This window comes from Rattus rattus, chromosome 8 (genome assembly GCF_011064425.1).
Source record: "Rattus rattus isolate New Zealand chromosome 8, Rrattus_CSIRO_v1, whole genome shotgun sequence".
Classification (NCBI taxonomy): domain Eukaryota; kingdom Metazoa; phylum Chordata; class Mammalia; order Rodentia; family Muridae; genus Rattus; species Rattus rattus.
In genome coordinates, this window is record NC_046161.1 from 18,535,723 (window position 1) to 18,563,058 (window position 27,336).

A 27,336-nucleotide genomic window follows, 5' to 3' on the forward strand; every position below is an offset into this window, starting at 1 on the left:
GGACATTTCTCAAACATTTATACCAGTCTGGTAAGTTACCTCTCCTCTTGATCAGAGAAGACACGGAGACTCAGCGGTTAGAGTCTAACCAGTCTGTTCTGCAAAGAGGAGGTCAGCATTGAGAGAAAACCCCTCATGAGTCTCAGGGGTGCAGCAGGGTTGGTATGTGTATGTCGATACAGACTTTGACAGTGCTTGATATCCAGGTGATTTTTTTAAAACTTTCTTTAATGTTAGTTCTCTCTCCCTGTATTCTCTCAACTACCCTACCCTCCTAGCCCCTCAACATTAAACGAACCCTTCCTATACCATCATTCCCCCTTAACCCTTTATACTACTTCATTACATCATCCCTTCCTTGAAATCCCTCCATGGCCACGGACAAACTTCCTAACCTCCATTTGGGTATACCAAACTGAACACAAACATTTGAAAATTCAAGTCCACAAATGAGAGAAGACTTCGTGTTTGATTTCCTAGGTCTTGGCTACCTCATTAAGAATGAATGTTTCAAATTCCACCCATTTGCCTCTAAATTTCATTTTTTTTTCAAAGATTCATTCATTTATTATATATAAGTACACTGCAGCTGCCTTCAGACACACCAGAAGAGGGCATCAGCTCTCTTTATAGATGGTTGTGAGCCACCATGTGGCCGCTGGGAACCGAATTCGGGACCCCCGGAAGAGCAGTCAGGTGCTCCAACCACTGAACCATCCCTCCAGCTCTCATTTTTATTTTTATTTTTTTTTTTTTTTCATTTTTTTTTTTTAAAATTTAAAATTTTTTATGTGTATCAGTGTTTTGCCTACTCTCCTGGTTCTTTTGTGATTCTTTACAAAATTCATCCAGTTCTTTATATTTTCCAGTTTAATTGAATATAGTTTTTAAAGTTATGTCTTCATGACCCTCTACATTTCCTCAGTGTCTGTTGTAATGTCTCCCTGTTATCTATAATTTTATGAATTTAGGTCCTCTCTTCCTTTTGGCTAAAGACTTATTGATCTTTTCAAAGAACCAAATTTGTTTCATTGCATCTTTGTACTTTTCCTTCACTTCTGTTTCATTGATTTCAGCCCTTATTCGTATTATTTTTTCCCATCTACTTTTTTTGTGTGCTGTTTGATCTTCTTTTACAAGGACTTCGAGTGCATTTTTAAAATTAATTTGAGACCTCAAATATTTATGTATTTACTTATTCACTTTACATCCCACTCGCTGCCCTCCTCCCAGTCACCCCTTCCTCTTATTCTCCGTCACCTTTTGGGTCTGTTTATTGTTCTCTCAAGATTGAAACATTCCTTCCATAAGCTTCTATAGAACCGGCCTTATAATCATAACTTTTTCTAGTCTGTTTTATTTCTTCTTCCATTTTAATGGATTGTTTTTCTGAGTTCATACTTTTGGTCTTTCATAACTTGAAGTACACATCTCTGGGCCATTCTGGCTTTAAAGGTTGAGTAATCAGGTATTATTCTCATATCCTGCCTTGATAAGTGTCTTTATCTTTTCCACTTACAGCTTCTGTACCCTCTTATTCTTTGTTTTTATAATGTTTTAACTATGTCATGGGGCTGGAGAGATGGCTCAGTGTTTGAGAGCCCTAACTGCTCTTCAAGAGGTTCTGAGTTCAATTCCTGGCAACCACATGGTGGCTCACAAATGTTAATGTCATGAAGGATTTCTTTTCTGGTTTTGTATATTTAGTGTGCCATGGGTGTCTTAGACCTGGCTAGCCATCTCTTTCTCTATGTTTGGGAAATTTTATTCTATGATTTTAGTGAAGATATTTTTATGTCTTCATCATAGATTTCTTCTCTTTCTTCCACATCCATAATTTGGCACCTAGGTGTTTTTATTTAGTTCTAGAATTCTCCCATGTTCTGTTCATATATGTGCCTTGAATTTCTCATTGACCTTTACTGAACAATCCAATTTCTAGACCTAGTCTCCATCTCTGGCTTTCTGTTATCGCCCTGTCTCCCCTCCTTGGCTCTCTGGTTTTGCCATGCTGGGTTCTCTTGCTCAGGCTTCCCACTGAAGGTTTGGTTTGGTTTGACCATGGACAGACTCATTCTCCTAAATTTTCTTTATAATTTCTTCCATGCAATTCCATTAGGAGACATTACTATTGAAGTTGTAGTTTTTAGAGGAAACACACTATTTTGTTTTTCATGTTCCATTTGTGTTGGCATTTTTGTATCTGGAGTTGATTTATTGAGGTTTTTCTATCTATTTTGTTCAAGTCAGTTCTCTTCTTTCTGAAGAATGTTCAAGAGAGGAACAATTCATTGCTGGTTGAGGTTCCTGTTTCCTTTCTTCCTGGTATTTGAGGATTCAGACAGCCTGTGTTTAGGTCACTTGTTTCTCTGCTAGATTCTGGGGTCTTGGGCAGTTTGGTGTAGTTCTCTCCCCCAGGCTCATAATGCTAAGCTTCTGCATGAAGCCATAGCTGTTCTTGGCACGATGGTCATCTCCTCTGTTCCCAGAGGTCCAACGTCACTTCTCCCTGACTCTTCTCTTGCCTTTGTCCCTTTCCTCCGATGTCTCTATTCAGGCACCAAAAACATCCTTTCCTTACTTTACCAGGCTGTTAATGTGTAAATGGTACAGATGTTTAGGTCCCCTGGATAGGCCCAATTGGAACTGATATTCCTGATGACTCCACTCAGCAAAAGCTGAGTCCTTGTCTAACTCCCCTAGATGCAGTTAGGTTTGCCTTTCATAGCAGAGAATGGTAACAGTAGGAGATAAAAGCTGTCCAGGCAGATGAGACACTGCGACCTCAACTCATCTTTGGTCAGGAGCCAGAGATGGGATTGGCCCAGTCATGGGTTGAGACCAAGGATGCCAGACACTTGGGAGCTCTGCTTCCTTTTCTGGCTTCCTGTCATCTTTCTTGGCTTTTGTATAATCTATAAGGACACTACTGCTTGGAAGCCATATGTGAAGACAGGATTGAAACTGAGAGGCATCTGGATCCTTGGGGCTCTCTAGCTCACATCCTGTGTCTTACCCATTCCCATGTAAGTCTTATACTGAGCTCACAGTAGCCAAAGGGCATGCATTTCCTAGGATACAATCTCTTTCATCAGGCCCAGGCATCGGCTTCATTTTTTCAGCCTTTGTGCCTCTTCTCTCAGATTCTCACCCCACTTCTCAGGCCCTGGCCTCCTCCCTCGGGTATTCATCCCTTCCCTTGGTTACTGAGCTCCTCTCTAGGATGCCCAGCTTTTCTATCACAGCTCGTAGACGTCTCTTCCTTCCACCGATCCTCATCCCTCAGACCATTAGTTCCTGTTGATCCACAGACACTGGAGACCACCAACCCCATCTCTCCAACTTCTTCAAGGCACCTCTCATCCTAGTGTATACACAGCCTTTCTAGCCATGTACCTTCCCAGCCCAGAAGGTGGGCTGTGTGGGATTCATCTACCATAGACCCTTCCTGGTTTGCAACTTCCCTTTTCTGGCAGTGACCGGTGCTACCCTTCCTACCTCATCTGGTTTTGAAGTTCCCACAGGAGGGGCTGGTATTAGAGCCGTGGATTTCAGAGGTGATTGTTTATTCTTGCTCAGCATAGTTGTAGACAGGAACTGATAAGCTCAGTCTTAAGAGGGAAAATTGGCTGCTCTGGGGTTACATGGAGCTGTGATGGAGAAGGAAACCCAGGGCCTCACAACACACAGTTAAGTGCCCTACTACCAAACTGTATACCTCCTCCTGTTTTCTGAGACATGCTCTCAATAAGTTGCCCAAGTTGGCCTTTAAGGACCACACCAGTCTGGGAGGAATCCATCTTACTTTATGTATCTCTCTTACCAGAGGCCTGGCTTACAGGTCTACGCCACTATACCTGGATTGTAGGTTAGATCTGAACCCAGCTCTATGCATGTTCCCGTGTTCTTACCTTAATAGAGACCTAAGGGAGCAAGGTGGAAGGGGTAGAGAAGGGATGAAGCCTCTGGGCATCGAGGCTTTGGAAATCTGCATCCTCCGTTAGCTAACCACCTTTGGGCTACAATGGCCATTTCTTTGTTGGGTCCCACTGAAGCAGTGGGAACTTCTATCCTGAGCTGGACAGTGAACATCGACCTACCCATGTGTATAGAGTCAGCCCCCTGGTTTTTCCCTTGAGCCAGCTACTACTGTCTGCTTCCCCTGGTTCAGTGATGTCTACACATGGGGAGTTGCATGCCCTGGATTGACAGGGAGATGTTGTTAGATCTGATTTGTAGTTAGTAGTCTGGTTAGGTTCCTCCTGACTGTAATCAGGTCCCAGGAGGAGGATAGGCCCCAGTAAATATCTCCAGTAGTCTCAGATCTCCAACTGCCGCAGTAGAAGGAGTCAGCTCCCCCTCCCCCTCCCCCCCACTTGTGCTGGTCTCTCCTAGTAGGCTTGTCTCAGGGGGACAGATATAGACTGGGGTATTATGCAGGTGGCACCAGGTGTTGGGTTGGCCACAGCCAAGCCCGCAATCTCCCAGACCCCGGACTGTTCTTGGTGTGTTTGAGTACAAGAAGAGCATCTAACCTAGTCCTGTCAGCTGTGGGTATATCCTAAGAGTCTAGTCCTGCAGCCAATTGACACAGATCAAAGGCAAGCATTGGTCACCACGTGTAAGGGAATGATTTTCAGTCACTGTGGTCACTTCATCTCCCTGAGGGTCCAAGTCACACTCCAGGTCAGCATGGCAGGCTGGTGGGGGCTTGTCCCTCTGGCCATCCCCTCTTTTAGAGTTCTACTCCTCCTTTCTATCTGTCCTAAACTCTGGGGACAATATGAACAATGATGTTTCCAATTAGTCCCCGAGACCTGAGATACAAAGGCAGGCCCATTATCTGATCTAATTACCTTAGGTGCTCTAAACATGCTCAGACAGTCTTGAAAGTTAGAACCCTACTAGGGAGAAAAGGACCGACCCAAGCAAGGTGTTAGTTAAAGGCTCTCTCCAGACAGTTATATGGGGGACCTAATCTGAGTGACCGGCAGATCCATATCCAAGCCCAGGATCTTATGCTTGACTGCCATGGTTATGGGGAGGTCAAATGTCCCTTCCTGGGACCTATTGACCCCAAAGCTGACCACTCAGACGTGCACTGGGTCTGTAGTTTTTCTTTATATCTACTGACAAGTTGTGTGCACATCTCTGGACCTCATCCCAATGCTCCAGGACCAGACCCAGAGGGGTGGTAGAAAGTTTCTTTCCCATGTCCAAAAATTCATCAGTCCAAGTCCAAGAGCACAAAGAAGAACAATTAACACACAGAGAGACCGCTCACCCCTTTTGTGGGTGGAACAGACAGATTACCTGATGACTCGGCCAGCTCACACTGGATCCAGAGTCAGCTCTCAGAGCCTTCCTGATGCTCGTAAGCACAAACGGAATGCAAAGCCGGCACACAAACACAAAGACAATACAGAGGAGACACAGACAACCACGGTACCTGCTCAAGCCGTTTCCTTTGATTCACTGACCTCCTGTGGGTCCCCCACAAGAGGTGAGGTTCCTGGCCAACGCGCCAAATGTGAGGTTCTCATTTGGGATCTCTACTGGGACCCCTTGAATGAGACTCATGGAAGCAGTGATCAATGCAAAAGCAAGAGGAGTTTTTATTGTTCCAGCGCATTGGGGTCACACTGCTTTGAGAGGGAGATGACCCTGAGCAGACTCTAACAGGGAAGTTATATACCTTTGATTCAACAAACAATAGTAACTAGGCAGGTAGAATTCAAACAATAATAACTAGACAGGTAGAATTCAAACAATAGTAACTAGGCAGGGTACTATTGGTGGGGTGAAGCAACCTTCAAACTGACTCGTGGTCAGTGGACCGTTTGGGACTTTCCAAGGGGGTCGGTTGAGGAGTCACAGGTGGCTTTGTTTGACAGTTTGGCTTCCAGTTGTTCCAGGAACTAAACTATCTCATCTCTTCCTGGAAGGGAGGGGTCTTTGTGAGCACAAAGGTTTGTGGTGGAATTTTCCCACTGGCCTTAGATTGACCCCAACTCTGGCTCTTTCAGTATGGCTCAAAGAAAGAGTAAAGAGGAATCAGGAAATTCAAGCTAAATCCCATGTTCAAGGAGATAAACAGATTAAGAGAGTGATCGCCTCAGGGCAACATCCCACCCAGCTAAGCTTGTTGTTTATGCATTTGTAGTTGAACAAGGGATAGTTATAGCATGTTATGTGCTAATGTTACCTAACCGGCTATTGTTATTGTTTTCAATTGGACTTAGAGACAGGATTGTGTCAAATTGACAAAGGATGGATTGTGATGGCTATTCTTGGTTGTCAACTTGACTATATCTGGAATGAACTATAATGCAGACCTTATAAAGATCTTGTGAAATGGTAAAGAAAAGCTGAGGTCCAGGCAAGGTGGTACACACCTTCAGTCCCAGCAGTCTGGAGACAGATGCATGCAGATCTATCAGGACAGCTAAGCTTAGGCAGTGAAGGATCTGGAAAACAGAAAGCTGGTGTCTAGAACAAGGGGACCACTTCCAGCCTTAGCAAGCAGCAAAACTTTGCAGCTTTGGCCATGGGGCTCTGGCTTTAGAGTCAAGAGTATGAGGATTGACTGGGACAATTGGTGCTGGCTAGCTGGAGCTAATAAATTAGGAGTGATTAAAAAGAAACCAGTACCAAGTATATGCTTGGCCCAGGGAGTGGCACTAGTAGAAGGTATGCACCCTATTGGAGTAGGTGTGGCCCTTTGGGGTAGGTGTAATACTGTGGGTGTGGGCTTTAAGACCATTATCCTAGCTGCCTGGAAGTTAGTCTTCTACTACCAGCCTTCAGATGAAGATGTAGAATTCTCAGCAATGCCTGCACCATGCCTGTCTGGATGCTGCCATGCTCCCACCTTGAAGATAATGGACTGAACCTCTGAACCTGTAAGGCAGCTTCGATTAAATGTTCTATTTTTTTTTTCAGATTTGATGTGAGATTTATTATTGAACATGATTTGATAGGGTATAGGAGAGCACTGTGGAAGCTTTCAGGAATGCAGGGCTCTCCACTTGTCCAGAGGACCACGATTGGGGGTATATCTGACACCACAGCCATCAGGAAGGAGCCGCTTTTCGGCAACCATTTCTTCAGATTCATCTGCATTGAACTTGGTGAAGCCCCGTTTCTTCGAGATGTGGATCTTCTGGCGGCCAGGGAACTTGAACTTGGCTCTGCGTAGAGCCTCAATCACATGTTCCTTGTTCTGCAGCTTGGTTCAGATGGACACGATGACTTGACCAATGTGAACCCTGGCTACTGTGCCCTGGGGCTTCCCAAAGGCACCACGCATACCTGTCTGGAGCCTAGATCAGGGACAGCACTGTGATCAGAGACTTGATTATTCGACTGCCAGAAAATTGTTTCCAAGGTCCCTTGAGGTAACCCATGTAGACAATAGGCTACATACATTACCAAGGTGGCTGCTGTTTGCAGCCATTGCACACCAAAGTCCCCATGGGGAAAGGGACTTAATCGGCTTAACTAGCTGCACTAAATGTTCTATTTATAAGACTTGCCTTAGTCATGTTGTTTGTTCACGGCAGTCAAACCCTAACTAAGACAACCACTGAGCTAAAAATCTGTGAAGTGTTTTTTTTGAGAACACAAAGAAGCTATGTTACAGATAAACATCGTGCTCTTGGTAATATCTAAGAAGCATCCAAGTGGTCCTGGTTTCGAAGGCATGAGGGGATCATGGAAAACAGCTGAGGCTGGGCATTGTGAGAGGTCAGGGAAGGCCATTGGGACAAGTATAGCTTCACTGGTAGTTGAAGGCCGTATAGGGTCATGCAAAGAAATTGAGGTTAAGTACAATGAAGAGAGCCTATGATGGTTATTGGTAGAGCATAGTTGCAACAGAATTCCCCAGTGTGCTGGAGATGCCAATACCACGGGATGGCTACCAAGAACAGCAGCAACAGTGGAGTGGAGTCCACCAGAGCCTAGGGTGCTGCAGAGGGTCGAGCTGGAAAAGTAACCCAAGCCCTTTGGAGGATCCCAGAAGATAAAGTGTGGGTCCCAGACATTGGAACAAGAAGCTGTATAGTTAAATTGCCTTGGATACCCCATAACAATAGAGATGCGAAGGTCATGGGATGCCTGCCAAGGAAAGCTGCCAGCCAGCCCAGGAGAAAGAAGTCTGTTGCAGTCAACACAGTTGGAAGGACTAGAGATCTGCAGAGCACTTTGACATTGGACGTGTGCTGTGGATTGCTGTTTGTATTTTCTGCTCCCTCAAGAGGGGTGCCCCAAGGAGGAGTAGATCATGTGTTGAGGTAAGGTCAGGTGAAGTCTTAATTGGTCAGATAAGGGTATTGGGCAGTGGAAGGAAAAGGAAGGTGGAGCTGAACGTTTTAGAGAGGGGAAAAAGGAAGAAGGTCATACAAGATGGAGGATGGAGGGAGAAGAGATGGAGCGAGAAGGAGGTAAAGATGAACCAGAACCATGTGGCCTGGACGAGCCGCAAGTAGCCAGGGATTTCATAGAGTATTGCAGGCTACATTTGCCCAATCTAGGTGTGTAGCTTGTATTTATATCAATTCAGTTTTGTGTTCTTTGTGTGGGCATTTTGGGGTTGGAGGTTAATCATCATAAATCTGGCATAAGTCTCTAGTGTTTTCGTTTCACAGGGCTGAAGGTGACTGGGTGAGCGGTAGCTGGCTTTCTGCGGGCCAGCCACAGCGGGTGGATGGTTCTAGGCATTTGAGAAGACTGTTTCGGTTGTCAGCTCAGCAGAGACAGAGCATGGGAGTGGGTTTTCTACAGGAGCAGCTTAGCAGCAGGCTGGCCGCCAGAACCAGGGCTAAACAGCCACTTGGGGCTGGCCAATGGGGTGGGCAAGACCACTGAGACTAGTGCATAGCTGGATTTAGTGTGGATTTCTTTTTAAAAGTATATGCAACAGACATGGAGGTGCAGAGTTTGGAGTTCACCAACATGGTTTTCTGCCAGGCTTTGGCCCAGCATTTCCTCACTATGATATTAGAGTGTAATGTATATCCTGTGGTGCTGGAAGGCTGTGATCTGCCTTTTAACTTTGATTTTATAGGGGATTACAGGTGAATATCAGAAAAAACTTTGAACTTTGGCCTTTTAAATATTGTTGAGACTGTGATACACTATCAGGATATTTGAAATTAGACAAAATGTATTTTGCATTATGCTATGGCTGGGTATGGCCCCCATAGACTCATGTGTTTGAACAAGCCTATGGGGGCCAGGGAGTGGAATGTGGTGGTTTGAATATGCTTGGCCCATAGGCTTGGCACTGTTAGGAGGTGTGGCCTTGTTGGGGGAGGTGTGTCATTGTACATGTGGGTTTGAGGACTCCTATGCACAAGTTCCACCCAGTACAGAAGAGAGCATCCTCTTGGCTGCCTGCAGAAAACCCTCTTCTTTATGTCTGCCTTTGGATCAAGATGTGGAACCCTTGATCCACAGTACTGTCTCCAGTACTCCAGTACAGACAGTACTCCAGTACTGTCTGCCTGCACACTGCTCTATTTCCTGCCATGATGATAATGGAGTGAATCTCTGAAATTGTACGCCATGGCCAACATTATCCTGAATGAAGCAAAGCTTCACTCGATCTCACTGACATGAGAATTGACACTGGGATGTCATTCTTCCCATTTTTTCGACATTGTGGTCAATGTCCCAGGGGAGCGAGAAGTCAGAAGGAATTAAAAGGGTGTTGTGAAGGGAGTGCATCCGTGATCTCTTCTTTGTATGCCTGTTGTTCCTGAATGGAAAAGCTATTGATGTGTAAAAATGGAGTCTATACCCTGCCACACTGCTGAATTGGTTTAGCATTCTGAAAAGATTTCTGGTAGAATTTTGGGAATTTCTAATTATCACTTCACCTGCAAATAGGGATAGTTTTGACTTTTTTTAAATGTATTTTTAAAATCCTTCCAAGAAAAGCACACACGTGTGGGTGCATGTGCACACAGACACACAGACACATACACACACTCCCAAAATTCATATGGAACCACAACAGACCTCAGATAGTCAAAAAATAATCATGCAATGCTGGGACGTAGGATTAGACTTTTCAAAGACCTACTTTAATAAGAGTTTTTAAAAGCTTTGACCCTGCTTCTAGACCACTGTCCAAAAGCAGGGGAGAGAAGATGGTAAATAGGACAAGGGGATCTGAACCTGTTTAGTAGTAGTCTTTGGGGTGACTCCAACCTCCACTGTCTGGATACCAGCAGAAGGAACAGCTAGATAGATGTCTGCTGGAACGGCAGGAGTCAGCGGAAGCTACCAGAACCAGCTGTGACATCAGGTTCTCTGCTGTGCCTCTGTCAACAAAGTGAAGATCAGCAAAGACACAAGACCAACAAAGTGTTGCAAGGCCACCGATGCAAGTGCCTGTTACTGTCCATTGAGTCTCCAACATCACGTGTCCTCCCATGGGTCTCGACTCAGCAAAGGACCATGTTGAGTCTGCATCACATGACACAACCAGAAACTTCCACTTCACTGGAGGGGTTACAATTCACAGATCATAAGATACATTACAGAGCCATAGTAATAAAACTATAAAAACAGACACGTGGATCGAGGGAACAAAATCAAAGACCAAACATGTATACCTGTAACCTCACCTGTTTAGTGTCTGACAAAGATGACAAAATCACTCCCTGGAAAAAGCAAGCATCTTCAACAAATGGTGCTGGGAAAGTGGATGCACATGTGGAAGAATGAGATTACCCCATATCACCTCACACAAAAACGAACTCCAGGGATCAAAAGACCTAAACCTGAAACACCGGAATTACCAGAGAATGTAGGCAGCACTGTGCACGATAGGAAATAACGTCCTGCGAGCTGAGAATGTGGCACATACACACTGCAGAAGCCTATTCGGTTGTAAAGAAAAATGAAAGTGACCTTTGAAGATAAATGGATGGGGGTTGGGGATTTAGCTCAGTGGTAGAGTGCTTGCCTAGCAAGCGCAAGGCCCTGAGTTCGGTACCCAGCTCTGAAAAAAAAGAAAAAGAAAAAAAAAATAGCAAAGAGAAGATAAATGGATGGAACAGGGAAAGATATTGCATGTGGTAGAATGGAAGTCCCCATTGCCGAAGACACCATGCACTCAGAGGCCTCTGAGCTAGAACTGACCTCAAAGCCTCCTTCCTAAGGAGTAGCTTTCATGGTACCAGAAGGTGCCAGGCAAGCTTCCAAAGCAGGGAGGCAGACAACAGTTTTACCTAGCTATGCCTAAGAACCACGTCAGTGACTAATGGCACAGTATTGGTACACAAACCTTGGTGGCAACCAATGTTTGTGTAATTGTACACATATCTGCGTGACAAGCATACCTTGACTCACTGGACACCTAGCTAAGTGCTAGTGAAATCGTGGTCTTTGGAGAAGAACTCACAACCACAAATTTGTGTTATATGTGACTTTTCAAAGGCATGTTACAGTGGACAGGGGTAAGCTTTTGTGGTTAGGTTATTATGGGCAATGACCCATTTAGTTTTCACTACTTCTCCTTCTTTGTTTTGATTTTTGTTCTAGACAGGGTTTCTTTGTATAACCCTTGACTGTCCATCCTAGAACTAGCTCTGTAGACCAGGCTAACCTCAAGTTCACAGAGATCTGCCCGCCTCTGCCTCACAGTGGGGTTAAAAGTGTGTACCACCACAACCCAGCTCTATTCTTCTTTTAACGATGGCTCTGGGTCCTTTCTAGGTTGGTCTGTTTCAGTTAAGTTATATCTGACAATAAACAGTACAGACAGAGCTCTAGTTGAACCACTAAATAAGTCACTATTTTCTACCTTGTTCTACTTCAGCGTAGAACTTGAGAGCGGTGGGTTCTCTTCGTCTGAGTCCCAAGGATTTTAACCGCAGGTTGCTAGGGTCGCCCTCAGGCACCTTTACTTGCTGAGCTAAGCCCAAGATGCATCTGCAATCAAGTTTTACTCTTCAACTATGTCCAATGTGTGGTTGATCATTATAAGCATAATAATCCCATCTAGAATTTTCAACATTTAAAATATTATTGAAGGTTTCTTAAACATTTCACTCAAAAACCATAAATTATATTATTCTACAATTATGTGAAAAAACTGAACAAGGGGAGCAAGTCTACAGGCTTTGTGCATATATTTAAACATTTATTTTCAAGTAGGTATACCTAAGGGTAGATTCCCCGGGAGCTGGAAATATAGCTTGTTAGCCACCCTGGATGGATGTCAGGACTTAACCCAGGTCCTCTGCAAGAGCAGCATGGTCTTCACCACCGAGCCACCTCTCATCACCATCCATGTATTTTTAAATCCCAATTTCTCCCCACATGTGTGGGTCTAATTCAGTCTTTTTACACTATGCAGTATTTTGTAGAAAAAGTATGCCCTAATTTCTTACTATTGGTTTGTAGATTATTTTGAATTTGTATGTTTATGCCTTCTCAGGTATTAACCTTTCAAAGCTGTGTCACGTTCTATTCTCACCAGGAGTGGCCATATATATTTGTTTTTCTGTTAATTTATTACTTTTACATTTGTTGGATTTTTTTTTTTTTCCTTTTTTTCTTTTTTTTTCGGAGCTGGGGACCGAACCCAGAGCCTTGCGCTTGCTAGGCAAGTGCTCTACCACTGAGCTAAATCCCCAACCCCCATTTGTTGGATCTTTGAATTTTTGTTTGTGACTTTGCACTTACAGGTAATATTATTTACCAGGTTAAATTTTCTTTTACTCACTAATTTGAGAACTATCACGGTGTGACAGTGAAACGTGGATCCTGGAACAGAACACAGGCTTACATATGCCTGTCACTTGCAATATTGTTCCATAATTGTTACTTTACTGTTAATGTTCACTTTATTAGGTTGGTAAAATCATACATGTTAACCCCGAGGATAATACATGATAAATGCTCGCTCAACGACAGCCAGGCTTTTATATTTTGCACATTAATTCTTTTATTATCGTGTCATGAATATTTACCTTTTGTGCTTACCTTTATCTACAGATATTTGTAAGGATGGAGTTTTATAATATATTAGCTTATGTTAACATGTTATACATAGTAATGGATTGCATTATTATTTTCATACATGGCCCCTCTTTCACACACAAACACACACATATAAATATATAAATTAAAGAGAGAATCCCCCACAGAAATGTCCACAGGCCAACTTAGAGAATTCCTTATGAATTCTTCGTACTCGGGTGATTTTAGATTGTTTCATTAACCACTAAAGTAATGACATACACTGTAAACTTCTTTTTTTTTTTTTTTTGAGCTGGGGACCCGAACCAGGGCCTTTGCTTCTAGGTAAGCGCTCTACCACTGACTAAATCCCAGCCCTCACTGTAAACTTCTAAAACTGAATTTCATATATAAACTGAGACGGCCTTTAAGAGATACTTTATGTTTTAACACGCAGTGTGTATGGAACACTGATGTACATGTCTGTGAGGGCCATGCACATAGTCTGTGCTGTGAAGAGGGAAAAGGGAAGCCTGAGAACAAGACATTCATGACGTCTTTGTGTACTCAGGCTGTTGTAGAATGCAAACCTTGGACTTGTATAAAGACGCTGCATCAGTCCTGTTCAAGCTGCTGAGCGCTCAGTCTCGCTTGCCCCCTCCTCAAATCACCACATTCTGCTGAAGCCCCCAGAAGGGTCCCCACACAACCTGCTCCCGTAACACCAGCCCCAAGAACGTTCCGTAAGACAGAGAGTAGGCTGGATGTGAAGATAGGGACTGCGAACTGTCAGCAATGTCCCCAGCACAACCAGGACATATACAGCAATGACACCACAGAGGATTTCTTAAATAACTCATGCTTTTGACAATTCACAATTATTTATTTATGTAGGAGTCATAAAATACTTTTATAATATACATAAGAAAACCCACATTTAAATGAGTAAGAAATATAATGGCAAGTGATAGAATTTAGTGTTTATAAATGAAACCATCAATAACTGACAGTCAGAGGAGAAACAGACTATTTAAAAACTGCAGCCATGCATTGTAATATTTTTAAATTGCAAGAAGGCATCGGGCTTTAAAGGGAATGCATAGCTTTATATATTTTTCAGTGATCTCAAAACAGATTTGTAAAGTGTCTTAGATTAACATGAAAGGAAAATGAGACAAGAACTCTGGGAAGCAAAGGAGTAGTCACAGCAGCTTGGTAGAAATTCTTGTGTGTGTTCTTCAATTTACATTTGCTCTTGTTATAAGAGAAAAGGCGGAATATGTTAATGAGGATCCTAAGCTACATGAAAAATAGCTGTTTAATAAAGCCTGAACACTGACAATCTGCCCCACACTGCACACAGAGTCGGAGTGAATGTGAGCTGTGTAATTCTTAATGCTTCTGGTACAATATTTAGCCCCAATATCACTGTCCACATCTCTTCAGAAAGCAGCTCTGAGTTCCTATTAGACTAGTAAGCATCTGTTGTCTCTTCTCAGCTCCTTACTAAACACATTCCTGTAAACCCTCTGAGATTACATTCAGTACCCTGGTCATATCATGAGCCAGGAATGGCCACAACCTTTTTTAAAAACCACCGAGGCTGGAGAGGGACTCATCAAACTAGATGCTTCTGTTTACGACCTACAGGGGACCTTAAAACCTTAAAACCCACAGCTCCCAAATACAATTCAGAACTTGATTATAATATATACTCTTTGTCATGAATAAATGGCTAGCGAGGTTTCTATAAAATGAAACTCTTAACGTATTAAACATGAATATCAATTCTCTTGACTATTTTAAGTATTTGACAGTTAAACACGTATGTAAGACAAACTGGGTGAAGTTTTACATAGAAAAGATATAAATACTGCATAATCTGTAGTGAATATTTGCACATACCCTTTTATATTTAAAGCATAAAATACAACTTGCAAATCTGGTGCTTCTAACCATGTCTTCCTTGGACACTTTCTAACACAGCTAGCGAAGTCTCTCCACGGTCCTGAAGTTCCCTGAGTTCAGGGCTTTCCGACAGGCTTATAGCAAGCATCCGGCTGCCAGAGGCGAATGTCCACAATCACCTGGTTGAGTTTCTGCATCCAGAGATCCCGCTCTTCTTTAGTGTCTGCAGAGAGCCAGTTCCTGCGAGGGTAAACAGAAGTGAGCTTCCACCCTCCATCCCACACCCCTGGCCGTCCCCCTCCCACCTCATCCCCCAATGCCTTTGCTTGGAAAACATAATCTTTCAACAAACCAAGACTTGCTGCCTACCAGTAACTGGATATAAACTAATAGCTACACAGGGAAGTGCTTCTCTGCACAATGGTGTACCACCGTTCTAGATTTGGTTAGTCATAAATCACACTAATTTTAGTGTTTCTGTTTTTTCTTTCTTTTTTCTTTTTTGAGATGGAATCTTGGGTCTCACAGAGTGAATTCTACACATCCCCATAGCCTTATCCAGCAACAACCCGTTGAATAGAGACTGTGTCACATTCTAATTTCCATTCCTAATCACGACCTGTTCACTGAAGACTGATGTCAAGCTTACTTTGGGCAGTCTCTTTGCTGACGTGACATAAGCTAGGGTGACCGGAGAAAAGGAAAGGTCAATTGTGAAAACATCAGATGGCCTGTAGAGTAGCTCAGTGGGGGCACTGTCTTGATTAAGAACTGATGTGGGGCTGCTTCCGTAGGCAACATGGCGGCCTCCCGCCTGCCACCTGCGACCCTGACACTTCTTCATGATTCTCCTCCTCTACAAAGATTTTGAGTCAAATTCCAAATTCTGACACCTTCAATTTTTAAAAAAAAAACAAAATGTGCAATCCGAATCTAAAGTTTTTTTAGCCAAATTTCTTTCTCAGACCTCCATGTTTTTGAGATGGAATCTTGAAAAAGGCGATAATCAATCTGATCAGAATGTAAATGAAGGTTGTTAACATTTCCACACAGTCCCTGGCTATAATTAAAAACCTAATGTCAAGATGAGCTTGGATCCAGCAACAGCCACTTTGAAAAAACCTTGAAAGGCAGTGTGGACATTGGTGAGATGGCTCCGTGTGAAGTCTCTTTGCTGCCTTACACCTTTTGATCCCTAGGACACACATGGTGGAAAGAAAACCACTCCATTCCTCCGATCCACAAAAACCAAAAGCAAGGGAGTAAATGTGATTAAAATAAAAAGGGGGCTGGCAGTTACCTCATGCTTTTAGCAAGTCTCTAATCAAAGAACTGAAGCCTTGGGTTCAGCATTCTTTGGCTTTTTTTTGGACAGGGTGTCTCCATGTGCCTAAATAGAACATTTGCCTCCCAGGTGCTAGCATTAAAGATGTGGCCCAGGTTGAATTCAAATTCTTCATAACAGACTCTGAATATTGGATCAATTAACTGATGCAATGCTTTGAAAGTTTACAGTCCAGATTGTAGCCCCAGCATAGCTGTAGCCGGTATATTCCATCCTGCCAGCTATTTAATCTTCAGTGGGGCCTGCACTCATTGACACAGAAGAATAACTTGACCCAAAACAGAAGTTAAGAACTATCCAGATATGAATGGGTTTGTTAGTCCCACACTTCACTTAGGACCCATCAAACTAAACATCGGGCTGTGATGTTGTGTCAGAGCTCAACTAGGCAGCACTTCCTGTACCTGTGTCTGAGCTCATGAGGTTTTAGTTTTATAAGAGGAAAGATGTTCAGTGAGGAGGCTAGTGTTCTATCCCTGTCTGAGATTATTGTGTGGTTTGTGGGCAACTTTTTCAATAAACAGTTTAAACACAAAAAAAAAAAAAAAAAAAAAAAAAAGAACTGATGTGGGTGATCCTGCCCCTGGGCAGGTGTTGTGGGTTCAAGAAAGCCATGAGGAGTGAGTCAGTGAGCAGTGTTCTTCTATAGCCTTGGTTTCTGCTCCTGCCTCCAGGTTCCTGCCTGAGTTCCTGCCTGACTTCCCTCAGTGACAGACTGTTATGGAAGTGAGGGCCAAATAAACCCTTTCTTTTCCCAAACTGTTTTTGGCCATGGTGTTTATACTTAGTGACAGACTTGACATCACTGACATTTCCCATATGCCTAAGAACAAAGCCAGAAATTACTTAGTTGACAGAAGTAAGCATGGTGCCAGTACATACTTGGTGACACAGAGTGTGTCCCTGCATTGGCTGACAAGAGTCTCTCGGTCGTCTTCTCTTTGTGGTCGGACAGTAATTAATTCCAGAGTGTTCCGTCTTGCACAGAATTCTCTGTTGGCTGGTTCTATCTGATGACTGATACAATTGGCCAGATTTATCCTTCCTATGGGATTCTTTAAAAATAAAATGTACAAAGTATTAGTGGAAAACAAGCAAGGTTATTTAAGTCAGTCAGGTTTAAGCAGTTTTTAAGTTTATAAACTAAAGTTTAAAAGCCATTAGCTTAAAATGTTTAACAATCAGGAAACAAATAAGCATGAAACAGACAAGCACAGAAAGTAGCTTGGCAGCCTGGGACTTCACTTGGCTTAAGTTCTGCACACGTACGTCCCTCTCTGAACAATGCTCTCAGCAAACTATTGGTGACCCTTGGATTCTCACCTGCATCAGGCTGCACATATGCTTGCTTTAAACACTGGGGAATGTTTACCAACCACCTAATAACACCAGATTCTTTTCAAACACAAAGGAACACAATCCAGAACTGCAGGCAATGGGCTGATCCGCCCCACCCGGGTTGGGCGCACGCTCAGTAACATACACCTGTGCTCCCGTGGACTTTTTTAGGACAACTCGCAACTGACCATCTTATGACTGTGTGTGCATATTCACACGTACATGTGTCTCCACATTAGAACATGAACCCACACACACTACACACACGTATCCATTACATCACTACAAAACAATAGAGATGAACTCATTTTAGACAATAGAAGGGTCCTCAATGCTTTTTAAATAGAATTAGCATAGGAATTAGTGGGATAGCCTTGGAAATAAAACCAGTATGTCAAAACTATCTCTTTGCAGGATTACTCGTAATAGTTATGATATGGAAACACCACAAAAGGACCATCAAAATATGAATTAGTTAAAAACGGTGGCTCTCATCCACAGGGTGGTTCTGATGAAAACAGCAAACTTTGTGCTTTGTGAAAGATGAACAAGGATCACATCAGAAGATAGTATGGCGGCTGAAATGAATCGGGCGCAGGTCAGCTCAGAGGCCTGGAGATCCTATCCAGACACCAGCCACGCCATGCTTACCGCTGCCCAATTTACAAGTTAGGAAACGGAGACAATGTAAATGCCCTTCCACTGACGGGTGATGAGAGTGTGGGACACACGGTAAGACAAACTACTCAGCTGTACACACATGACATTCTCAGACAAGAAACATACTAAGTGAGTGCTCTAGACCCAGAGACAAACACTGTATGTTCTCCGCCCCCCCCATTCGTGGCTCCTAGTTCCAAGTACAGATGTGAGTACATGGCCTGGAATAAATACAGAAAGCAAAAAAGTAATTTTCTGACTGCAAGGTAAGGATGGTCTTTGATCTTAAGACAAAACAGTACAAGCAATAGCCCCGGGTAATAGATCCAAGTCCCTTAACAGCAGGAAGGGAAGGGAAGTTAACCAAAGACAGTGAAATGTAATCTCTATATCAAAGACAGTGAAATGTAATCTCTATACCAAAGACAGTGAAATGTAATCTCTATATCAAAGACAGTGAAATGTAATCTCTATATCAAAGACAGTGAAATGTAATCTCTATATCAAAGACAGTGAAATGTAATCTCTATATCCAAAAAAAAAAAAAAAAAAAAAAAAGGATTTAAAAAGATGGTGAAGAATGGAGAAAATTGGTGCCCAGTACATGCTTGTGTCTTGAATCTCTGAATATATATTAAAACATAATAATTTTTAGAGCCTGGAGAAATGGCTCAGTGGTTAAGAGCACTTACTATTCTCTCAGAAGACCCAGATTCAGTTGCCAGAACTCACATGGTGGTTCACAACCATCAGTACTCTAGTTACAGGGGGTCTAATGTCCTCTCCTGGCCTTCATGGGCACCAGGCACATATGTGGTGCAAACATACATGCAGACAGTACACTTATACACATAAAATAAAAATAAACCTTTTTTTTAAAAAAATTCATAGTTTTAATAAGTATAACATAATGCTATTTAGTAACTATTAAAAACATTATAGGTAAGTCTATTGCTTTAGAAAGATATCAGAATATCTTGTCAAAGAAGAGTTAATTTTAAAAAGTGTTTTGGTTTGAAAAAGACAAATTCATAGTCTGGGGATTTAGGCAAACAGCACCATCCTTGCCTATCTAGCGTGTGTTCCAAACACAAGGCTGTGGGCTCAGAGCCCAGCACTAACTGTGGAAGCAGGAGGGTGAGGGGATGGTTCAGAGATGCATACGTGATTACTACTATATATTCTTAGCTATGGGAGGACACACAGCCAGGACAGGGACAGTTATTCTTCATTAATCCACACAGAAGAGAATCTAAGGAGTGGGGACAGGGGACAAACATTCATGAAGCACCACAGAAGCCCAGCAGGACTTTCCCCACTGACTAGAGTTGTGTCAATTTACCTTTCGCCTCTCATCATCTGGGTAAGTCCAGTAAGAAATACAGTTGCCAGAGAGAACACACCATCTTCGATGCCAGGCACCAAAGCCACTAACATCTTCAAATATGGTCTGGAAGTTAATGGAAACACTGATATTAGAACCATCCATCCATCTGCCCCAACCCTCCCTTCCTCTATCCACCCATTCAACTATCCACCCATCCAACTATCCACCCATCCAACTATCCACCCATCCACCCATCCATCCATCCATCCATCCATCCATCCATCCATCCATCCATCCGAGACAGGGTGTCTGTCTCTGTGCAACATCCCTGGCTGTTACTGGAACTTGTAAATCAGGTTGGCCTGGCCTTGAACTCAGAGACCCTCATACCTCTGCTTCCCAAACGATGGGATTAGATTGTGTCCCACCTGGCTAACATTAGAAACTTAAGAAAAAGTTTCCATATGCTATTATATTTTTATGTAAACATCTATTTGCATGATTTTATCGTGTCTTCCAGCTTAGTAGTAAAAGTTCGCTTGTCCCTATCAGAAATGCACTGAAGACTATCTAGATCGAGCTGGCCACATGCCTTTAACTGGTAGGCAGAGGCAGGTGACCAAGGTCAGCCTGAGCTACATAGAGAGGTGGAGGATGGCTAGAGTGGATAAGAGAGACCCTGTCTAAAAACAAACGAGCCAGAGCAATATCAAATCCAGACAGCCAACACTTATGCTTCATAAAACAATGCCAGCATTTTTGGAAACTGGCATTTTTCACAATACAATGTTGCAAGAAACCCACCACTTCTGTTTCAAGTGTAAGAGAAAGAAGGTTTAATCCTCTGCAGGAGCGATCTGAGCATGCTCCTGCCTTCTTTCTCACTACCCCTGTGAAGGGGTTGTTTGACCCCAAAGTGACAAGACCCACATGTTGAGGACCCCTGCTTTAAGAAAACAGAAAAAAGGGTAACAAAGAACAGGAGGTAATGGCACTCACAAGAAAACCTTTCTCCTCAACAGTTGAAGTCACTTGACAGCTTATCTTTAAGCAGATGTGACCTTCCAATGGAGACAAAAAAGGTACCTGTGAGGAAAAGTAGAGAATTATGTGTAAAATCATTTCTAAGTGTGTTCTTGATAAATAATGAACAGAGAATAAATACTATACCCTGAAAAAAAAATTCAGCTACAGCTGAAGAATAAAAGATCCACAGTTCCTTAGCAACAGATAACTCTAAAGTATACTTACAACGACACTATTGTCTAAGTCTACTCCTGGTAGGAAGGAGTCTGGAGAGCAGGCTGCCTACACTCCACAGTGCAGCGCTGCTCAGCGGTACAGAAACAGAAAGCAAAGGCAGGCCTTACTCTAAATGAAACTGCAAGTCATCAAATAGTCAAAAAGAGCACCCAGGTGAACTGGCCTTCCCAGTGCAGGAGTGAATTCAAAGCTTAAATAATCAAAACAGCAGGACAGAAGCATAGGGACAGACAGAGGAAATAGAGCAGAACTGAGAGCCAGGAAAGAGCTGGAGATGTGGCAGTGGGAGAGGACCTGTGTAGCATGCACTAGGCCCTCATTCAATCTATAGAACGGAAAGACAGAGACCAAAAAAAGCCGAATACCCAATTATTTGTGGGTTTTTTGCCAATTAATTTTTGAACGCTGTGCTAAGACTACTCTAGAAATAGAGCAGTCTTGAACAAATAGTATTGAGAAACTGGGAATTCACATGCAAAAGAGTAAGGCCGGTGCCTTCGTCAGGCTCCCACTGCTGTGCTCAAACACTGTGACCAAAAGCATCTTAGAGAGGAAAGGACATATTTCGTCCTTTATTTCCAGTCAGTCTGTCACTGAGGAAAGTCAGGATAGGAACCTGGAGGCAGGAAGTGAAGCAGAAGCCATGGGGGAGTGAGTGCTGTTCACTAGTTTGTTCCCTATGGTTTTCACGCCCTGTCTTGTGCAACCCAGGATCATCTGCCTAGTAGTGCCCCTGCCCATAGTAAGCTGGGCCCTCCCACATCAAAGAAGATGCCCTGTTGGCTTGCTCAAGGCAATCTGGTGGAAGTACTTTCTCAATGAAGGTTTCCTAATCTCAAACAACTAGTTTATGTCAAGTTGACAGAAAAACTAAGCAGACAAGCTAGACTTCAACCTCACACCATACTAGAAGAATAGAATAACCTAGAATAGATAATGACTTAAATGAAAGCTAAATCACAAAAATATCTTTAGAAGAAAACACAGAAGTAAAATTTCATGATCAATGACTTGTCAGATATGATATAAAAATCACAAGTAACATAAGAATAAATAGGCTTCATCAAAATTAAAATCCTTTTAGAACAGGGATTCATCAAAAATTAACAGCAAATTACAGAGACCTACAGCTGCTGCTCAAAATGCAGAGAATAAAAGGCTGCTGAGTCAGGGGTAGTGATGTGGGATGTGCTGACTCAGGGCTATGTGGCATGGTCACTGCATCCTTGCACACACAGTACCTGTGATTACCTTTACAGAACATGTGTGAGGTTAGGCCTGTCAACATTCTGTCATGAAAGGGGAAGGTGCTCATAGGGCCTCACCCATTCCCGAGGATTTCTTGGCAGATAACAATTGATGGGTAAAGGAGAGACATTTTCTTCAGTGGTGTAGCCATAAGGGTTCTTACATTTCTGAAGTAAATGTGATCAAAATACATCATATGCATGTATGTGTGACAGAGAATATGAGGAACGGGGGATAGCCACCGGAGGGTCCCAAACACCAGGGAAATGCAAGGTTCCTGGGACACAACGGGGATGACTTTAGCCGAAATACACAGAAGAGACCTCCTCCACAGATAGGCACGTCCCGACCCCATCCCTCACCCCCAGTGAAGGGATGGGACTCCACCCATCTCAAAGTTTTTTTTTTTTTTTGGTTCTTTTTTTCGGAGCTGGGGACCGAACCCAGGGCCTTGCGCTTCCTAGGTAAGCGCTCTACCACTGAGCCCATCTCAAAGTTTTTAATCCAGAAATGTTACTGTCCAAAGGAAGAACAGGGACAAAAAATGGAACAGAGACTGAAGGAAGGGCCAACAAAGGACTGCCCCACCTGGGGGTCCATGCTGTCTGCAGACACCAAACCCTACAATCTTGCAGTGGACAGGAGGCGCTTGCTGACAGGAACCTACTGTGGCAGGTCCTGAGGAAGTCCAGCCAGCAACTGAGCAGTGCAGATGTGGATGCTTGGAGCCAAGCATCAGAAGGATCTCAGGGACCCTGGTCGGGGGCTGGGAGAAGGACTGGAGAGCGGAGGGGGAAGAAGGCAACTCCACTGGAAGAACAACATAGACTGGCCTGACCACCAACCCAGGAGTGAGCCTGCAGGGAACCATGGCTCCAGATACCTATGTAGCATAGCATATATACTAATATATGTTGCTATGTTAAACCAATTATAACAATTACAGCCAACAGCAGGCACAAGTTTAATCAAGCAGTGGGAAGTGAGGATGGTTAAGATAGATAGATCATCCTCAGATACAGAGCAAGTTCAAGGCCAAGCTGGTTACAGAAGGCTTTTTCTCAGAAAACAAAACAAAACAAACAAATAAACAAACAAACAAACAAAATAGAAAAAAAACCCAGGGCTACTAAGCTGGCCCAATGGTAAGAGTGCTTGATACAATCTGACGACCTGAGTGTTGTCCCCAGGGCCCACAGTGTCCTCTGACTTTTAGAAAAATTAAAAAAAAAAAGACTACCATGACACTGTAATCACATTTCAGCATGAGACAAAGTTGTATTTGCGCTATTTACGATAACTAAGAAGCAGAAACAACATAAATCACAACCAAACAATTAAATACATTGAATGATTAGAGCTGGAGAGAAGGCTCAGCGGTTAGGAGCACTGACCTCCTCTTCCAGAGGTCCTGAGTTCAATTCCCAGCACCCACATGGTGGCTCACAATCATCTGTAATGGGATCTGATGCCCTCTTCTGGTGTGTCTGAAGACAGCTACAGTGTACTTAAATATAATAAATAAATAAATCTTTAAAAAAAGACATGAAACCTGTTTCCTGGTGTTCGGCCTAAGATAAAGTGAAGACATCAGACTGCCAAGAAGGCGATAGGTGGGAAGTACCGAGCTCCAGAAAGACATGGGCCACTGCTAGGGGCCGCTTTCCTCCTGTGCCAGGTGCAGGGCTGTCCTGCCTGCCAGACTTCCCCGCTAGCATCAGATGAGCATGCTAGCTGCAGACAGGCGGAAACAAAAACTGAACCAAAGAACCCAAAGGTGAACCTCGATTTTAAACTCTCTGGAGCCTGAGAAGAATGGCACAGTTTGAGGTCAGCCTACACTACACAGTGAGTTCAAGAGCAGCTGAGGTTACTTACTGGGTGTGTGGCCCGCGCCTGTAACCTCAGCACTCAGGAGCCAGAGGAAGGTGGGTCTCTGAGTTTCAGGCCAGCCTGGTTTACAAAGCAAACAAACAAGCCCACCCACTAAAAAACCAAATGAACAAAACAAGTCTTTAACACAAAGCAGACAGTGACTGTGGGTAGGAAGGCTAGAAGGGAAGGCTCAAGTTGCCTGAGGCTTGGGGCTTAGCTTACCCTGAGCACTTGTTTCTGCTTTTGGAGGGAAAGGAGCCAAGGCCTGAAAGCTGCAAGCCCTACCCAGCCCTACTCAGCCCACCTGAGGCTGAGGAAGTCCTCACAATTGACGCTCGCTTGGCTGCTCCAACTGATCCAGAAGGCCCTGTGCCATGTGCACATCAGTGAAAAGCGAGAGTGAGGTGGACACCTAATTGTCGCCCACAAGGAGTACAAGACAGTGCCAGGATGACCTGATGGCCCAATCTGTGAATGAACAAGCCCTGAAGAATGAAGATGAAATTCTGCAAGTTCTCTGATGAAGTTTGAGAACATCTTCATAATTTATTTTTAAAGCAAGAAAAAGAGAGGTTGTCTGTGAGGTGTATTTACCCACTGTTGTGAGAGACTGAAGGTAAATGAGCTCACAGCTCGAGGAGAGGGAAAGAGAGGGCCTGTCGGTTACGTAAGGAGCACAGGCTGCACCGAAGACGCCACCTGAAGCAGATGGGCTCGGAGGAAGGGGAAGACTCAGAAAACAGCACCCCTACCAAAGCGGCTCTAACAACACAAGACTGAGCAAAGGCGCCTGAGGCAGGGGGTGGGGCCCTAGTCCTGTCATTCCAGCATTCAGGAGGCTGAGGCAGAGGATCACAACAAATTTGTGGTTGGCTTGGACTGCACGAAGAGACCTCAAAAAAAAAAAAAAAAAAAAAAAAAAAAAAAAAAAAAGAAAAAAAGAAAATCAAATCTATAACAACAGAGATCAGATAAATGGAACAATTCATCAGAAAGTTTAATATATACTGCAAAAATTGGCAAAATCGGTGAGGAGTGCCCCACTGTGAATGAGTCCCTCAATTTGAATCTCAGGACCCCCAAAACAACACACTCTATCTATCTCGAAAAAAATAAAAATAAAAAAAATCTAAAACTGAAACTGCATTATTCCTACTAATTAAGTTTAGGAGGTTGCTATTTTCTTCCAAATTAAAGCATTTAAAAACTTGAAAAAGGGTCAGGCAGGGTTGGCACCTGCCTTTGATCCCAGCACTTGGGAGGCAGAGGCAGGAGGATCTCTGTCCAGGGCAGTCAGGGCTACACACAGAAACCCTGTCATGAAGAAAGAAAACAAGAAACCAAAACCAAAACATGTCACCCCTTCCTGACTAACACACAGGATAAAAGGCTCCTGCGCTCATCTGTTCTGCGTGAGTCTTCCTAAGACATCTATCCACACCTCACAGGTCACTGTTACAGATGCGAACTGCAGCCTCCTGCAGAAGAATGGACGACGCACTCATCACACCCTGGCAGGTTAGCATAACAAAGGGAGGAAATTACACAGACAAAAAAGGGCATAAACTGGATTTCTTTACAGGTAAGAATGCCTAACTGGCAGTCTTGGCCTATGGCTGAGACTCCAGCACTTGGGAGGCAGAGGCAGGTGGAACACTGTGAGTTCAAGACAAGTTCCAGGCAAGCCACGTCTACAGAGAATTCTCGGCCAGCCAGAGCTGCACAGTAAGAACCTGCCGAGGGGAAAGCGCTGATCACTCTGGTGCCAACTCCAAAACCCGTGCTCTATAGCTGTGTTTTCATGGCGGCTTTCCCTGGAAACCTCCTAAGCGACATTTCCATTCCCTGAAGGAAACCTTCACACACACCTTGATGGCTCTGTCAAGGCAGCTGGACTTTGAAATGTTCTTCCCACTAACCACGAAGCTGAGTATTCTGGATACCACACTGACAGAAATCGACGAGATTAGGGTCCAGGTTCAGCTTTTCATTTAGATCTCAGCTCGAATAACGTGGAAACCTCCTACTTGGGGGTTCTAGGGCAGCTAACTCCCTCCTCCTCCTGGCCTCTGCAGGAACCAAGTACATACATGGTGCATATACATACACACATGCAGCCAAAACACCCATACACAAAAGAACAATCTTAAAACGGTTGCCAACAGCTCTTTCAGTATATCGGATGTCAAATATAGAACACTTTTAGCCTTAACATAGCTATTAATTTCCTACTTAATTAGTACTGATAAAAAATAAATATTAAAGTGAATATAGATTTTAAAAATTCATAAAATGTGGGCTGGGAGTGTAGCTCAGCTGGTAGAGCCGTTCGCTGTCTACCGTGCGTCAAGCCCGGAATCTGATCTCCAGCATCCAAGATTCAGCCACGAAGAGCAATGGCTGTGAGCAGAGCACTCGCAAGGTAAAGTGGACCCCAAGTTGAAGGCACCTGTGCTTATAGAGTAAGTCTGGAGCCAGCCAAGAATAAATGAAACCACCTTAAAAAAAAGAAAGATCATAAAATGGAAAAAATAATCAGAAAATTCCAAAGCAATGAAAAATTATCAAGGAATTAAAAAAAAAAAAAAAACCCACAATGTTGAAGAACTGTGGCAGTAGAGAAAAAGATGCCCATACCCAGGAGCCCAAGGAACAGCTTTTTTCTCTACACCCATTGTTAATTATTCAAGAACACCAAAGATATACAAGAGTGTTTAGTGACACAAACACACATACAAATCAAGGAGTGGTTAGTTACTGCTTTTTACAAAAATTAGACTTTTAAAAATATTATTAAATTTAATTTATTCATTGGAACATATACTTAATCAGCAGCGTTAATACAACAACGATTAAGAAATAACAGGCAGAAAAATGATTTCTTAAGCATATTGATTTTTAAGTAAAGAAAATAAAGTAAAGCAACCTTTTCCTGGAACAAATAGCCCAGTAGCTCCTGCTCTCTTACATCAAAATTTATCTAAAATAAACAAAAAAGAAAAAAAAAAAAAGAAAAAAGACCCAGAATCACTCACTGTAACAGCAAGTTACGATTTTAGATTTAGCATGTTAAAATACATTTTTTTGTGTTAATAGTGGTCAAAAATTTAAACACAGTCAGCACTTTTGTCTAGCAACCAAAATAAATCCCCCCCCCCCAGTTTAAAGCTAGGCTGGCTTATACTGATCCAATATTTCCTATGAGAAATACTTCCTAGAGAGATGCAGCGACTCTGCTCACATTCAGAAGTAAGCTGCCAGCTTCAGGCTGAGCATGCGCACAAGCACTGTGCTCACCTTCCAGCGAGGATGAAGGAGAACAGGGTAAGGAGTAACAGAAGCCTCAGCTTCACCTCTCTGCCCTGACTGCAGAATTCTCTAATACTAATACCAAATG

At 43.2% G+C, this 27,336-nt stretch overlaps 1 protein-coding gene and 1 non-coding gene across 3 annotated transcripts in view; both read right to left on the reverse strand.

Annotated features, from left to right (window-relative positions):
* Positions 1–7,374: 7,374 nt before the first annotated feature.
* Positions 7,375–7,510, reverse strand: LOC116908352. Its single transcript, XR_004388903.1, has one exon. It is a non-coding gene; the product is annotated as a small nucleolar RNA SNORA70 (small nucleolar RNA).
* A 6,324-nt stretch (positions 7,511–13,834) lies between these two features.
* Anln (anillin actin binding protein) overlaps positions 13,835–27,336 on the reverse strand; it is a 56,162-nt gene continuing 42,660 nt past the window's right edge. The window contains exons 21-25 of one of the 2 annotated variants that reach the window (XM_032909707.1): positions 26,866–26,919; positions 20,553–20,639; positions 19,569–19,676; positions 17,111–17,283; positions 13,835–15,123 (exon numbers count right to left, since the gene is read on the reverse strand). In XM_032909707.1, coding sequence (XP_032765598.1) covers positions 15,000–15,123; positions 17,111–17,283; positions 19,569–19,676; positions 20,553–20,639; positions 26,866–26,919 — 546 coding nt within the window. In that variant the 3' untranslated portion in view covers positions 13,835–14,999. The remainder of the gene's footprint in view (positions 15,124–17,110; positions 17,284–19,568; positions 19,677–20,552; positions 20,640–26,865; positions 26,920–27,336) is intronic. The other variant, XM_032909709.1, reaches the window with a different exon arrangement.